The sequence below is a fragment of the Symphodus melops genome (genome assembly GCF_947650265.1).
Source record: "Symphodus melops genome assembly, chromosome: 9".
NCBI classification, from domain to species: Eukaryota; Metazoa; Chordata; class Actinopteri; order Labriformes; family Labridae; genus Symphodus; species Symphodus melops.
The window spans coordinates 22,127,259-22,143,356 of NC_136699.1; the positions used below are offsets into that span (position 1 = coordinate 22,127,259).

At 41.2% G+C, this 16,098-nt stretch overlaps 1 protein-coding gene across 2 annotated transcripts in view; it reads right to left on the reverse strand.

Moving 5' to 3' along the window:
* Positions 1-16,098, reverse strand: part of aff2 (AF4/FMR2 family, member 2) — a 92,380-nt gene that overhangs the window by 50,814 nt on the left and 25,468 nt on the right. For both annotated transcript variants that reach the window (XM_079353052.1, XM_079353051.1), the window contains exons 2-4: positions 13,958-14,078; positions 9,347-9,971; positions 7,332-7,759 (exon numbers count right to left, since the gene is read on the reverse strand). In XM_079353052.1, the coding sequence (XP_079209178.1) occupies positions 7,332-7,759; positions 9,347-9,971; positions 13,958-14,078 (1,174 nt within the window). The remainder of the gene's footprint in view (positions 1-7,331; positions 7,760-9,346; positions 9,972-13,957; positions 14,079-16,098) is intronic.

Here is a 16,098-nt window from a genome sequence, read left to right on the forward strand (position 1 = left end):
AACAACATTATTAATAAAGATGTAGCTAGCAAATATGCTCTGATAACAAACATGGTATTTGATGCCTTTTTTGTGTAAACAACATGTAAAAAATAAATAAATAAAGCTCGATCTGCAGACAAACCCAGCGAAGACATCTCAGCACTGATGCATGAGTCAGAGCTGGCCCTCAGCCCAGACGCTGACAATAACAGAGCTATATAATGAGCTTAGACTTCTTCGTGTTCACAGGTAAACCGTGTGTGTGTGTGTGTTTACAAAGCTGCCAAATGCTCAGCTGCAGGATTTCACACGATGCATGTGTGATTGAGGAGTGAGCTTGTGACAAACAAACACAAACATGAAGCCCTTTCTGCCATTTCAAGACACCTTGAAGTTAGATGCATCTCCTTCTCACTTTGTGAGCATCCTTCTCTCATGTCATGCGTGTTCTTGATCAACCTCAGCGCCCCGTTTCTTCTGTTCATCTAAACATATCGTTTCCTGCATGCAGGATTACATCATTAGTAGTTTTAAACGTCCACTAATGTCTCTTCTCTCCTTGACTATTCTTTTGCTGTCTCATTAGTCCAGCTCTGCTTTTCTATTTCCTCCTCTCTCCTTTTTAATTCCCTTACTTTGCTTTCTACTCCCCATCTTCCTCTCCTCCCTCTCTATGCAGTTTAAGTCTAAATCAGGGGATTTGGGGGTGTTAAGAGTTGAGGTATAAAACAGCTGCTCACGGTCTGTAAGCTTCTAAAAAGGAGAAAATAATCCAACACAAAGTCTATTTCTCAACAGCAGCTTTCCTCCTCCCTAATCACATTATTAGCTGCCTCTACTTTTCCCCTTGTCCGCTCCTCAACCTCCTCCTTCCCTTGTCTTCTCTCTTCAGTAGAAATAATCAAACTATTAGAATAAACAGACTGGGATTTTGAGGGTGATGTTTAAAAATGAAACACGTGAACCGAAGACATTGGCTTGTTGGTTGTCAGTAATGTATCTCATCAAAGCTTTAGGACAAACCATAACAAGGTACATGCACTGATTGAAGGAAGCCTTCTATCCAATCACACATTCTGTTTTCATATCCAGGTCAGTGCAGAGCGTGACACGGTTCATCTCTTACTGACAGACTTCTGAAAACTATAGAAAACTATAAGAGGCAAAGAAACTGGCAGCGAACGATGATGGTACTGTAGACATTTAATAGTCTTTCACATAAACTCAAACACATTATTCCATAAGGTCGGACTTTGAACTTCATATTAATTGGATAAAAAAAGAACAGAAAAAGATGTTCCCTCTCTCTTTCCCTCCAGGGTTCTGTCTCTCCTCCTGCTCTCCGTCCCAGATGCTCTCACTGCCATCATGCTCATATTCTTCCTCTCGATTCCATCCTGTTCCCCCTCACTCTCTCTTTTATATTCATAGGATTTTAAAATGTCTGTAATGGCCCTGGAAGATTAAAACACTTTCTCCCTGTCTGTGTCTGTATGTGTGTGCGTGTGTGTGCCTGTGCGTGTGCGTGTGTGTGTGTGTGTGTGTGTGTGTGAGAGAGAGAGAGGGATTTGCATACTGTGGATATGCTCTGATTGGCAAACTGGAAATACAGAGCCCAGCAGGGCATTTTTTATTAAAAGGCCCGACCACACACACAAACACATACACAGCCTGTATGAATAATACTAAAGAGCTGACGGTGGGGGTTCTCTGGGTTTTGTTCTTTGATGCCAAAAGCAATAAAGATTTTTATTACCATATTTATGTGGGCATCAGACACATGTTGCTATGGAACAGTCAGGACAGTGTTTTGATATTGTTTTCAATAAAGTTGTATAATGATATACTAATCTCAATAGTTAGGATGTTTTATTGGCTACACATCAATTCATCCGTCATCTTCCGATTATCGGGTCACGGTGGCAGAAGGCTAAGCCTGTAGCTAGAGACGTCCCACTCCCCAGCAACATTTTCCAGCTCCTCCCGGGGGATCCCAAAGTGTTCCCAGGCCAGAAGGGTGTTTTATCACTCCAGCGAGCTCTGGGTCTACCCTGGGGTCTCCTACCAGTTGGACATCCCCGGAAGACCACCCAAGGCAGGAAACCAGAAAGCCATCCTGATCAGACACCCAAACCAAACCTCAGCTGGCTCCTTTGGATTCGAGGGAGCGGCGTATGTCGAAATCCTCACTCTATCTCTAAGGCTGAGCCCAGCCAGCCACCCCTCGGAGTAAAACTCATTTCTGCCACTTGTATCTGCGATCTCATTCTTTCAGTGACTACCTACTACTCATGACCATGGGTGAGGACTGGAACGGTGACTTTGAGTCAAGAGCTTGGCCTCGTGACTGAGCTCCATCTTTACCTCAACAATTCGATGCAGTGCTGCTGACGCAATCTGCCTGTCAATCAACGATATTATTAAATAATATTATATTGCATTAAAACTGGGAAGCATAGCGTTGACGATCAAGAGTAAAATTGAAAAAAAGAAAATCGACTTGTTTAATGATGAATGTTAATAACCCTAACCTAACCCTAACCCTATGAATGTTGATGTTATTGAAGATGTTCAAATCAAGTATATTCTGCATTATATAAATAAGTCCTGCGTGTCTTTACTGATTCTGTCCTGTACATGTATGAGTGGTGGTCATGTCACTCTCCGGTTGCAGGTGGCCGAATGGTTCGTCTGACCGCTTTGCGTCGTACAGAGGCTATTATTATAGAAACGGGTGGCCAAGGTTTAAATCTGACCTGTGGCTCCCTCCCTGCATCCTCTCTCTCCCCCCCCCCCCCCCCCCCCCCCCCCCCCGTCATAGATTTACATTCTACATTCATGGTCCTTTCTCTCCAATAAAGATACAAAAAGCCCAAAAATAAATTAGAAAAAGGCTGTTTTGGCAGATTACTGTTAATCCCTTTGACTGAAATTGACCTGATGGCAGTGGTAAAAGACATGACAATAAATAAATAGAAATATCCAATCCTCTTCTTGCCGGTCTGTTTGCTTTTGTGGTTTATAAAGTTCATAAAAGTTGCTTTGAATTTCAATTTGTGCAATAAAACAGCTTGAAGGAGCTTTAGCTGTTTTGGATTGTGAAACCTCAAAGTTCCTCAATACTTCTGCATGTCATGATCTTTGAATAAAATATCACAGATTCAATAATATTAAACATCACGCCCACAACTGCTGTTACTAAACCCCCAAATCGCTCGAGCTGAGCCTGAGGAAGAAGTGCTGTTAAGCATTTTCACATTGGCAGAAACCCAGGCTGTCCATCAGGGGGACGCTTTCTGGGGTCCACTGGCATGGGGAGAGCCCATGGAGGTTAGCAAACAACCAAACATTGTTCATCACCATTTTACTAACATCCATCCATCCATCTATCCATTTTCCACCGCTTATCCGGGGCCGGGTCGCGGGGGCAGTAATGCAGTCTTAGCAGAGACGCCCAGACTTCCCCACCCCAGACACACGTGTGTGTGTGTGTGTGTGTACACTGAATAAATCAGATGGAACTGAGATGCAGCTCTGTCTGATTATTGATCTCTTCTGGTGGGACCCGAGACGTTCCTAGGCCAGCATTTTTCATTAAATCACTACCAACCGCTCGTCCTTTCATTTGTTACTTTTGTACCTTTATAACGCCACCATACAATTAGAATCAAACCATACAGTTATTAAGGTGAAATTCATAGTCAGTATAAGCTTTTATATTTTTCTGCATTATTGTTCACTAGTTTTGTAATAAATTCACACTTAATCATTTAGAATCTTGTCTGTGTTGTTTACTGATTGAAAAGTGCTCCTGGAGAATTCAACCTTTTGATTATGAAACATATTCATTAATAATTTTCTTCTGTTAAACCGGAAGATGGTGCCCTGAGGAAACATTAATATCTTAATCAATTAAAAACGCTACAATACAATTAGATCCCTCAGAGGGTACATTCAATGGCAGTACTTCTCACATAAACTACAGACTCAAGATTCAAAACTGCTGTGTGGCTTTATTCCTTTTAAAGGTCAGAATCATTCACAGGCAGCCACTTGCTAATCCTTGCAGCCAACCCACTAAATAGACTTTGTGTACTCGTCTGACTTTGACAGCAACAAATGGCGGCTTATTGTTTTGCCATATAATAAGGCAAGACATTTTCACTTTGACAACTCCATATTTACACGAATCACAGAGCAGGGCCTTCCCAAACCAAAAATGACCTCAGATCTTTATAATTGAAGCTCAAAACCTCGATAGATTAGCCAAACACGCCGGCCTCTTTTGTCTCCTCGTCTGATATCCATCATCACCCGGCTCCTGTTTGCAGTGACGAAACACTGGAAGCTACTTTTTGATGGGAGACATCCTGAACACTATTTGGCTTCAGCATATTTATCCCAAAGCACCCTCTGTCTTACTGCAACCACTCAAGAAGAGTTCCTCGAGGACAATTTTATGATCATTTTATTATCAGCATAAAAGCTCAATCGTTTCATCTCCCTCGCTCTGCAGACGCAATTAGTCGGTTTTATGACAATCAAATAAATTCAAGCATTTAAACGCTTTCTTGAGTCATAGAGGAACTTCCACACAGCTGATGAGATGTGACCACTCTGAGGTTCGAGAGAGCTGCTATAAATATAGAGGCATTGCTGCAGTGAATAGTTTTGTCGTGTGTATATATGTGTATGTCTTGGTTTTGACTTGACAGGCTGCCTGAGGGAAAGAGGCGCCTGATGGGTATTATGCAAATGTAGCCAGCTGTTTGCTGCATTGGCAGACTGCTCATAACTCTCTACTTGTTCTGCAGAAAGTGTTAAAATATTGCACCTCAGTATTCAGCCCCATTGTCATATTCTCGGAGCTCTTCATTTCCTCACAGAAGTTATTTCAATATACTGTTACTATATTTGTACAACCCAGGTATCCCCTCAGCAGACATGCTGCCTATCTATCTGCACTCCTATAGTAATGAATGCACAAACAGGGAAAGCTTCTTTGAGCGTCTGCTGACTTTTACAATTTGATGCATTCTTTTCAGAAGTTCTGGATCCATAGCTCATTGTAAAAAGGAAACTGATATCTATGAATATGTCTCTGGTTAACTTTATCCATCAACCCTGAAAGGGTTAATGCCTCTGAAAATGGGGCTGTACCTTTGAGGTTTTTGTGGAGTAAAATATGAATGTGTATCGAGTGGATGCAAAACAAAATACATCAACCACTGTATGTCCTCAGAAATTCAAGCAGGTAATAATATTTTCCTAATAATAGTGTCCAAAGTACATTTGGACACCACATTTTTCAAGTGTTGGGATCTGACTACTGATACCTGGGGAAAACAGTTTTGTATGCCTAGCATGTACAGATACATAGTTGTATCAATATCCTCTGACAGAGAACTCGTACCCCCTCTCAGGTTTTTAACTCGAGGTGATGTCAGTGATTGTGATTACATCAGTCATTGACTGTTGTAAGTACTATCTTTCACAACCCACTATAGTCATCCTGGACGTTCTTTCTACTTCCATTCTGCATACCATACAAAGGGCATACAACTCATCTAACCAGAACGATAAGGTGCTGTTGTGAAGTCTTCTCTATCCCTGCTTTCTCTCTCTGGCTTCCACCCCCTCCATTCCTAATGATCAGTCTCTCATGTTATCCCTCTTAAGCCTCTCTTACTCCAACCCAGTCTACTCTAAGTTTACCTTTGCCTTCCAAAGAACTCTTCCCTCAATACATTTCAGGAGTAAAAACTCAGCGGTAAGAAAGCAAGCAATACAAGTGTATCCGTTGATGTGTGGGTGAAATAAAGTGCAAACAAACTGTCACATGAAACAACTTCCTCTTAGTTACTATTTATAAGAAAATGTTGAAAGTGAAATGAATTTTAATTCTGTCTCCCAAGGTTTCTACTACTTTCTACTTTTTGGTACCATATGCTCAAAGCTCCGTCTTGGGCTCATTATCACACACACACAGCGATGCTATCAAAGCACAAGAACAGCTGGCGTGCTTAATATGGATGACTACTTTCCTGTCAACCAGTTTTACACAGAACACAGGAATGCACATGCACATGCACCTGACACAAACACACACACACACACACACACACACACACACACACAAAGGAGAGTGAGTGACATGTTGAGCGAGAGAAAGCGGGTGAAGTGTTGTAGTCATGGAGGTCACAAGTTTTTTTCCCCAGATTCCATTGACCTTCAGTGAGCTAAATATGTGCATATTCACCATGATTAATGATATATTTAATTTAGACTTTAAGGAGTATGGTATTTGAGTTCCTAACAGTGTACACTTAAGTCAAGCCTCTGCTGTTAAAACACAGATAATTTGTCACTGTAAACCAATGAATTAATAACACCACTAATAGTAATAATAATGAGGAGAAAAGAAAAAAGTCTTTTTGTCTGTTTTGAAGAATTGAATGATATTTCTGGATTCATCTTTAAGAAAAGAGGAAAAGTTATTAAAGGTGCACCTAAGCCCTGTTTCCACCAAGCAGTCCGGGTCAGTTCGGTTCAGTATGGTACCCTTTTATTGGAGTTTCCACCGTGAAAAGTTGGGAAAGGTATCTAAATAAGGAATACCTACCGTCCTACTTTTATAGTACCCTTCTGTTGGGGTGCCAAGGGCACTGATTCGGTACTAAAGGGTTCCTTTAATTTATGGTGTCAAATCAAAGGTGCAAATGAACGACAGTGCAGGTATACCAAAATTAGACAAAGAAAATCAAGTCATCAGCTCCACCACCACCAGGGTCTGGACTCCATGGGGGGATTTATTATGTTGCTGCTCAGAAATTACATTGACCAAACACACCCCCATATGGAGTCCAAGCGCCAAAGAACCTCTGTCAGTCCCATTTCCATTATTCATTGTAACACATAATTTTCCTTATTCACCTGTGTGTACTAAATGAACTTCTTGTAATCTGCTTCTGGGCGATATCATATTTGAATACTGGAATACAGTGGGAGATTGACAAAGTAAGTAATGGGGGGTATACACACAACACTGAGTGCAGTCCTTTAGAGACCCTGAACACCATAAAATGCTGACTGTAACATTCGACATGCAAGAAGCCTACAGCCTAAATAGCATCCTTGATACACATAAACATCATCTTTATCATCATTGTTACTTCAGACTGGGTCTGACTTGAAAACCTTGACGGTGAACAATGACACGGCTGGTAAGCTAGTAAGTCTCTGTATTTAAAATTACTGTCAAAAGCAATATTATATACTTTATATACTTTATACTATTCATCACTAAACAAATTTATATGGATACAAAGTTGTAGCGTTTGTTCTCTTACCTCCCCAGTGTGGCTGAGACTCAGTTTTGGCAGTTTATTCTTCACATTTCCAGAGTTCCCTCCATAAGTCTGACTGCTGTTAAATCCTTCCTTGGCACCTAGAGACGGTTTAAGTTGGGGAGAGTCACTAGGTGCCTGGTCCTGGCCATCCATTGGTCGAACATATGCTGTAGGCTTTTGCTGCACTGAGATTGGCTTCCCAGAAACACTTCCAGGTGGAAAAGTAGGGGTAGTCAGTCCAGAAATGGGAGTTGTTAGACCAGGGGTCATTAGAACTGATGTGGAAGCAAGTGGAGAGGAAGATGTCGAGAGTTGAGAACTGGCCTCATTTTCAAAAGGAGAGGATTTAAAATGTCCTCCATTTTCAGAGTAAGTGGAAGACTTAAAATGGACACTATCTATCGTGACAGATCGGAAATTGCCACCATCTGTATAAGAGAAAGAGATAGAGAAAACAAACAGTCAAAATAACCCAAGTTACACATGTTATTATCCAGTGTTGCTCTGCTCTGTTCAATCCAAATCTCATGAAGGTTGAAAGTCCATATTGGTCCTCATATAGATGGAACCATTAACTTCATATACTGAGTTATTTGGTGGATCAGAAATCAGCTGGCCGGTGGTTCTCATCAGAGACCTACCTCTAAAGTACCTCAACATTCTTAAATAGTATGGGAGGAGCCTTCAATTATCAGACCCCTCTTCTATATTATAGGAATCCTCTACCAGTAAAGGCCTGGAAAGCACACACCCTCCACTTTATAGGGTAGGCTTAGAGATTTCCATGTGATTACGCTAATAGTTCAGGATGGCTCAGGCATGGACCAAACCTGAGTTCAACTTTTGCAAGCTTAATTCGAGGGACTCGAGGCACCAAGCTCATGTCTGTCCTTCTGTCTTTCTATCTTTCTGCATTCATATCATTGTAACGTATATTCAACCTGTAATTCAAAGTTGATTTCATCTTAACTAATACTTTAATTTCACAATCTTATTACTTTAAGGGTTGAATAAAAGGTAAATAAAAACAGACTGTGATGATTTGAAAGATTTTGAAACCAAACATTTTATTGACAACAGAACAAAGACGACGTGAAATATTAGTAATACTGTTTACTGGCAACAGGTGACTCACATGGTAATAAAAAGCGCATCCCAGAGAGTCTTGCTATAGTAAAAACAGGGATGGGTTCACCACTCTTTGAAAGTCTGTGCTGGCAAAGTACAACACTTTAAGAATTGTGTTTTTGACCCCTAAATTGTGTGAGTCTTGGGATTTCATCGTCTATAGTACTTAATATCATGAAAAGATTCAAAAGGGTTGAAGAAATCTCAGTAGGCAGGGCACATGGCTAAACCCCATACTGGGCTGCCATGATCTTTGGGCCCTTCCTTAAAGACATGATATTTAAAATGATAGCTGAAAGTCTTCTGGGCAAAGAGGGAAACACCGCCACCTTCTCCAGGCTCATTTAAAAAATACTGAGGCCAAGTATAAAACTGTCATGAGGCCTGTGGTCAAATTTGGCCGTCCATTTGGAGATCCTCGACATCCTGTTTTCTGAGAAGAAATGGACCATTCGGCTTGTTATCAGTGGGTAACCTGCACACTCCATTAATGCCAAACCATATACAGTATTCAAGTTTTGAAGCAGCATACATTAAATTAGAAAAAAATATTTTTTCGTGGAGATTTTTCTTACTTAAGCATGACAATGCCAAACAACATTCTGGACACAATACTATAGCATGGCTCTGCAGTAAAAGAGTCCAGGTGATCAACTGGCCTTCCAGCAGTCCCATCTTGTCACTCATTGAAAATGTTCAGAGCATTTTGAAACTTAAGAGAAAAAGGATACCATGAACTGTTTTCTTGCTGGGATCCTAAACTCGACATGAATAGTAAAATATTCTTCATTCAAAATGACAGAAATTGCTCCCTCAGTTCCAAAAATGCTTACTGAGTTTTGTTAAGAGAAAATGTGATGCAACATGACTTTCTGTTCAGGACTTACCTGGGAGAGGAAGTGCTTTGGAAGGATGGGAAAAGTGTCTTCTCTGAGAAGAAGAGGAGGAAGTGGAGGATGATGAAGAGGCAGAAGGACTAGAGTCTCCTTTAAGACCGAGTTCATCTTTAAGAGAGCTGAACAGCTCTTCATGCCTTTGATCTTCTAGCACAGACATTTTCCCTCTTCCACTTGTAGCTGCTGTGACCTGCCCCAGAAGAAGGCCTGCTCCTTGGGTACTCTGTCCTGGGCCGGTTCTTGACCACTCCATGGAGCTGTGGGACTTTTTTAAATTCTGATGTGGGACTGTTGTGACACTTGACAATGTTGCTGTCAATGTAGGGGGTTGCATGGAAGTCAAAGATGAGGAAGATGCATTCCCTATCCCCTTGTCTATACTGTCCTCTGCTCCTCCCCCACCACCTGCTTGTCCCCTGAGTTCTTCATTGAAAAGCTGGGACTCAAGGGCAGGTCCCTCTGTTGATGAAGTGGTTGGAGTCTGAAGGTTGTGTGTGCCTTTTGGGATTCCAACCAAGTGGCTCTGGTTAGAATGACTAGTTAACAGGTCCTTCATTTCTTCGTAGGAGCCCAGTGTGTTCTGGACACGATTAGCCAACGCATCACCTTTGTTTGTCTGAAGGAGAAACAGAGAGGGAGGGGTGAAGAAAAAAGAGCATTGATTCATTCTTTAGTTCATTCAGACATTGATAAAGAACCTGTTAATTCATTAAGATGGATAATGGTAAATGGACGTGAGCTTGTATTTTTTTTTTCCTAGTCTTCAGACTACTCAAACTTATTTTACACAGCAGGTCACACTCACACATTAACACACGATGGATAGATGGATGGATAGATGGATAGATGGATGGATGGATAGATGGATAGATGGATAGATGGATGGATGGATGGATGTACTTTATTGATCCCAAGCTGGGAAATTGAGGCATTACAGCAGCAGGACATCAAACACACACAATGTTAGTAACAAGACAATATAGCATGGAATACAAAGCAGAAGAGCACTAAAAATGTACACAATATAAAAGCAAGAGCAAGAATAAGAATAAAATATACACCAGGATTTAATAGGCAGAGACTGCTGTGTAAAGTGACCATCAGAAGAAAGGGGAATGGAAAACTAATCCCATTCATACACATTCACACTTCACCGACCAAGCAGGGTTTGTATGTCTTAAAACATGTGCAAACTTGATAACACCTGCAAAAAATCTGATCTACTAACAGCGTGCAGTGAGGATTGCCTCTTTCATATGAGCAAAACAACACATATTGTCCATTTAGTATGTTTGCCCTAATGAATATACAACATGAGGCATTTCTGACTCAGCGTGCAAAATACTGGGAGAGGGAAATGCAAAGAAGTTAAGTTAGTACACACATTGTGATTTACCAAGCCTGGCGAATATTGTGGTGATTGTGACGATGTCTGAATTAACCAGCTTTGAAAGTAATATGATTACATAATCCAGGAGCCCAGTGTGACACACAACAAGCTGCAGTTAGGAGGAGACATGGGCTCAATAAAAAAAAGGGTAAAGATCACTTTTGTTCCCCCCACACGTGTTTCATGTTTCGACTGACAGAAAAATATATAGAATGCATTTATTTTTTATTTTGCTTCAATAAAAGTGAACAAAGAGAAACACCATGATTAAATTAATATAACTGAACATTCACAGCCTCTGCATTCTAAAGAATTTCAACATTGACATTTATGTCTTCCTATTTCCCTCTTTTTTCACCGACATTATTTGAACTTTTACTCGTGTTGCCCTCCTCTCCCACGCTCCTCTCCTCCCTGCTGCTCCCCTGCTGATACGCTGGAGGACGCTTGGATTGGGGGACCTCACCACTGCTTGTACCCCAGACTTTGATACCGGTTACCATGGCATTTATGTCCAATCAGACAGGTCTGACAAGCTTCTGGTGCGTAACAATGGCCTGAGTGCCCTGCCTGAGTGCCTGTGCCACAGCTCACACCTCCTGCGCAATGTATGACAATTCATTCAATTTCAAATCTTAAAAGCCACATTTTCTTTTTGTTATATTCAGATTTATCTCCTATAACTCGAAAATACTATTCGTTCATTTGCCTCTCATTAATACCTATTTTGCGTGACGTAACCAGTAGAACACACAAAAGCGTAACTGAAATGCTTCTGCCTCCTCAAGGTTTGCACCTGTTATCATTCACGCAAATATCCTTAGTATATCACCCACAAACCAAACATGCAATCAATTGGCGTGAACGCGCAATTTAGTACTATTTAATTGGGATCTTAGTCAATCAGGCCCTGTGCGTCTTGCCCAAGGACACATGATGTGGTTGCAGAAGCCGGGGATCGAACCATCAAACTTCCGGTTTAGAGACAACCAACTGAGCCACAACTTTTAAATTACAAGATTAAGTTACTTCTGATGGTCACTTTACACAGCAGCCTCTGGCCCAAGTGTGTGAATGTGCAGGTGTGAGCTGCCGTGTAAAAGTGCTTTGAGTAGTCAGAAGATATATACAAGATCAAGTCCATTTACCATTGAAGGTGAAGAAGAAGGTGATCTGCCACCTTTTGCTTTCTTATAATGAATTAATCAGTTCAGTCTATGAAACAAAACACATTGTTATATCAGGCTATGATATTATTATTTTAAGCCTTACATGCCAAGAGCAACAATATACTGTTTGTATTGTTCATTTTAAATGGACTTCAAACATGGACGCTAAACCTAAAATTACTTAAAGAAAATCCGAGGTGAACCGTTGATTATTGTTCTGGATTTAAAATGTCACATCCTTCTGGATCTGTGACTCAGAAACCCCCCCCAACTCAAATCTTCCTGCTTGGAAGAAACAAGGCTCTTCCTCACGTCGCCTATGGTTTTACACTTTCATAACGCAGGAAAACATAGAAACACATTTAAAGGAAAAAAGAGCAGAGATGCACATTTATGAGGATTCATAAAAGAAAGGCAAAAATTGATTTCAAATAATCTGAACAGATACAATTTCTGTGTACACACACACAAGCACGCACACAACACACAAACTACACACACGGTGGCAAGCCAAAGTTAGCGGTGAATAAATTAGCCCATCTCTTTCCCATCTCAAGCTCATGAATAAAAGATCCGGTGGCTGAAGAGGAACAGAAAACACTTTTATGGAGAGGTAAAATGGAAAACAGTGGATGAGAGGCTGAATACCTGTGTGTGTGTGTGTGTGTGTGTTGGGGGGAGGGGGGGGTTGTGTGTGTGTGTGTGTGTGTGTGTGTGTGTGTGTGTGTGTGTGTGTGTGTGTGGGGCGTGTGTGTGTAATTAGATCATTTACTGTAAAATAGCTGATAACAACATAACTCTCTTTATTAAGAGGGATAAGCTAACAGGGAGACCAGAGTGATAGAGGGCAGATGCGCAGGTAAAGGAGGAACTGAAACTAGAAATAAGATATGAGCAAGAACGGAAACATTAAAAGTTCTGTCATTCTGAAGTGATCATGGAAGAGCTCTGCTGGAGATCTCTAAATGAGCAGTCAAGTAAGTTCACTTAGAGAATGACGAGGATCTTTGTGCTGTGGTTACCAAGAAAAGCAGCACATTGAAAGATGTTTTTTGGAAGTAGGGTAAATAATTCAACACCAGGAAGTATCAATTGTGGCAAAAGTGTTTGTCAGATTTAGCAGCAGTAAGCGAAATATTAGAGAATTGAATTGTAAGGGGGAAATCGACTGGGAAAGAGCTCATTAGAAACTACATACTGGGCGCTATTTCGACGGCTTTGAGCGAGCTGCCAAAAGCACTCAGCGCAATTTAGCTTCATCTGCTGTGAACAATCTGGGGACTAAGCAAGGCACAGGTGAGGCAAGCGTCGGCCAGGTGTGTCTGCACACCAGCGCATTGTTTATGCATGGTGGATTTCATTTTTAAGTAGACCGAACTCAGACCAGCTCATTTAACTTCTGTCCTTTCATTGTGCCCGTGAACACACAACACATATGTTGATGGCGGACTGAAGTTACAAAGTCACCTATCTGTTCCTGCAGGGGGCTCTGAGGCTCATCGTCAGCACGAGTCGTGCTGGAGATCCTGTACAGTGTGTGTCCATGAGGACCATAACTAATGAGGCCCATTTCAGTTTATGTACCAGGCTGTAAACATTTGTATTTATACTGTCAGAGCGGGCATATTTGAATGTGGTGTGTTTATGTGACTTCCAGGGCTCTTGGGGCCAGCCAGAGGTTGCCACTTGGAATAAACACATGTAAATCTGCTCAACAATCCCAAAACAAGACGAATCCAGTCAGAGCAGAATGTTAGGCTTCTACTATTTTCTTTATTTTACCAAAAGAAAACACATTTGTATATATTTCTTTAAGCACTGAACTAGAAAAAATTTATTCACTATTGTTTTAAATTCTGAGTTTATGGTAAATGGACATGAGCTTGTATATCACTTTTCTAGTCTTTCGACTACTCAAAGCTCTTCTGTATTACAGGTCACACATACTGACAGCAGAGGCTGCTATGTAAAAGTAATCAGTACTGACTAATACATTCATACACATTCAATTGTCTCCAGCATTGAATAATCACTGTCACTAACTTTATATGGTTCCCCAAACAGGTTGAATCCAGTTGCGAACAGGTCTTCATCCTGTTGGACCTCCTGGTTCCTCCTCTCCCACTCTCTCCTCTTCAGTGCACTGCGTTCTGGTTCCAGATGACTGCAAAGGACATCAAGAGAAAGAGCTTGTTAGCATCCCTCACTGAGGATGGATCGCAGTGACTGTGCCACCATCTGATGAGCAGAGCTAACAAATCAATTCTGGATCTGAAAAAATAACACTTGGTGACTTTCTGGGAAAAGGACAGGGTCAATGATGTCCTCGCAATCAGGAACAGGTGAGCAGGAAATCCTTGAAATGATTCTGTATCAGCATCAGTTAAATGGCAAATCACATTTTATTATAGGTGGAGGGTTAGACAGGAAGCTCTACAGACACTTCTCTACGATGGTTGGCTTTAGTCCTAAACGTTACACACTAACACTGTCCAGTCCGCTGAAAGTTACTCTTCCTGTTTGCTGTCAAACATGTGATGTATTGTAACAGATACACATCCATGGAAGGATAGGTGTGCATGATATCTGTTCAGCAATGTAAAGTCATATGAGAAAAACATGCCGTCTCATAGTACAATGGATTTGTAATGCAGCACAGATGTTAATCTGTTTGTGTTTGTAACGTTAATTAACTTAGCTCGGAGGCAGAATGGTTTTGAAATGATGCAGCTTTGTATGTCACCGCCTGCTGCACTCCGATGTTTGAAGGAACTGTTCAGGTTTATGACTGCTTGTTTTAAACATAGAGGAGTTGTAGCAACATAAACTCATGGTGGAAAAAATGCTGATTTGATAGATTCAAGGAGATGCATGGTGATTTGTTGTGCCGTTAAATCAACAGGGAATCTGACTTTTTTTCCATTTTTTTCAATGCGTTTGCAGCAGCAGGCGGTCGTCCACAGAAAAAAAAAGAAAAAAAAGGCACAGCTATTGGTGTTTTTTTTCCAGAGCGCTTCGTTTTTTTTGTGTGCGCAGCTGCTCCTAGTGCTCAAATTTAGAGCAACGCCTATCAACTTTTCAGAAAGGCGCTGTTGATGTAACTGATGCTCTTTCAAATAATAGGATATTCCCTGTACGTTTGCCACCAACAGATCATGTCTTCTACCAACATCCTCCTCACAAAGGAAGCGCATTGCATTCACCAAATAAGTTTGTTTTTTTGACAAATTATTATCATAATCATAATTATGACTTGAGGATGCCATATTAACGCGACCCTGATCTCATGGGGCACTTGATGAACTGCAGGATTTTGCCTTTCCACACTGGCCTTTATTATACAACACTGGGGGTTGTCACTTGGTGAAATCTCAAGATTTTTTGAGTGAAATCCCCTTTTACTGCACAGCTGCTGAGTCACTATGAGAGTTAGGACAGGTTGTACATGAAGATGTGGCCTGTGGACCTAAAAGGCATCCCGCTGTACCACATCCACTGCCGAGAGATCGAGCACACCTGCTGATTAACGTTCAGTGCAATTAATAAAGTTTCTCCTCCAGACCTCACCTTCACTGTTTAATCTGACAGCAGAGTGCGAGAGGGAGGCAGAGCAGAGAAAATATGAGAGGAAAGAAAGAGGAGAAAAAATATCGAGACCCATGGGAGTAAAAAAAAAAAAAGACCCACTTTCATGGCAACAGACAAGTTTCTTAAAAAAGAAAGAGGAATAATGGAACGATGAAATACATGGTGAAGGGATGGGGAGCTGAAGGTAGGAAATGGAGGAGCGAAAAGCAAGAGAGCAGTGAGAGAATAGGAAAAAAAATGATTGACATGTTCGGTGTTTCTATGTGTGTGTGAGCTACAAAAGTAAACATAGATGTGATCACTGGGTGCACTGGGATTGCTGGTTGACGTGTGCATGTCAGTACAGAGATATCACTGACACAGCTGTGACAAAGGCACAGTTAACCCACAAAGACACACAACGGTCTTTCTCGGTCTCCTGCTGCTCCACATGTCCACGTGGAGAGGACAGGGTCAGACAATGATTAACACTCAAGGATTTATTGACCAGTGTGTAACATGGATACATTTCATCAGTAACCTCAAATTGCTCCTGCTGCCTTGTCAGTGACATATGAATGGGATTATTTAATACTGATGCTCACTTTACATCGCAG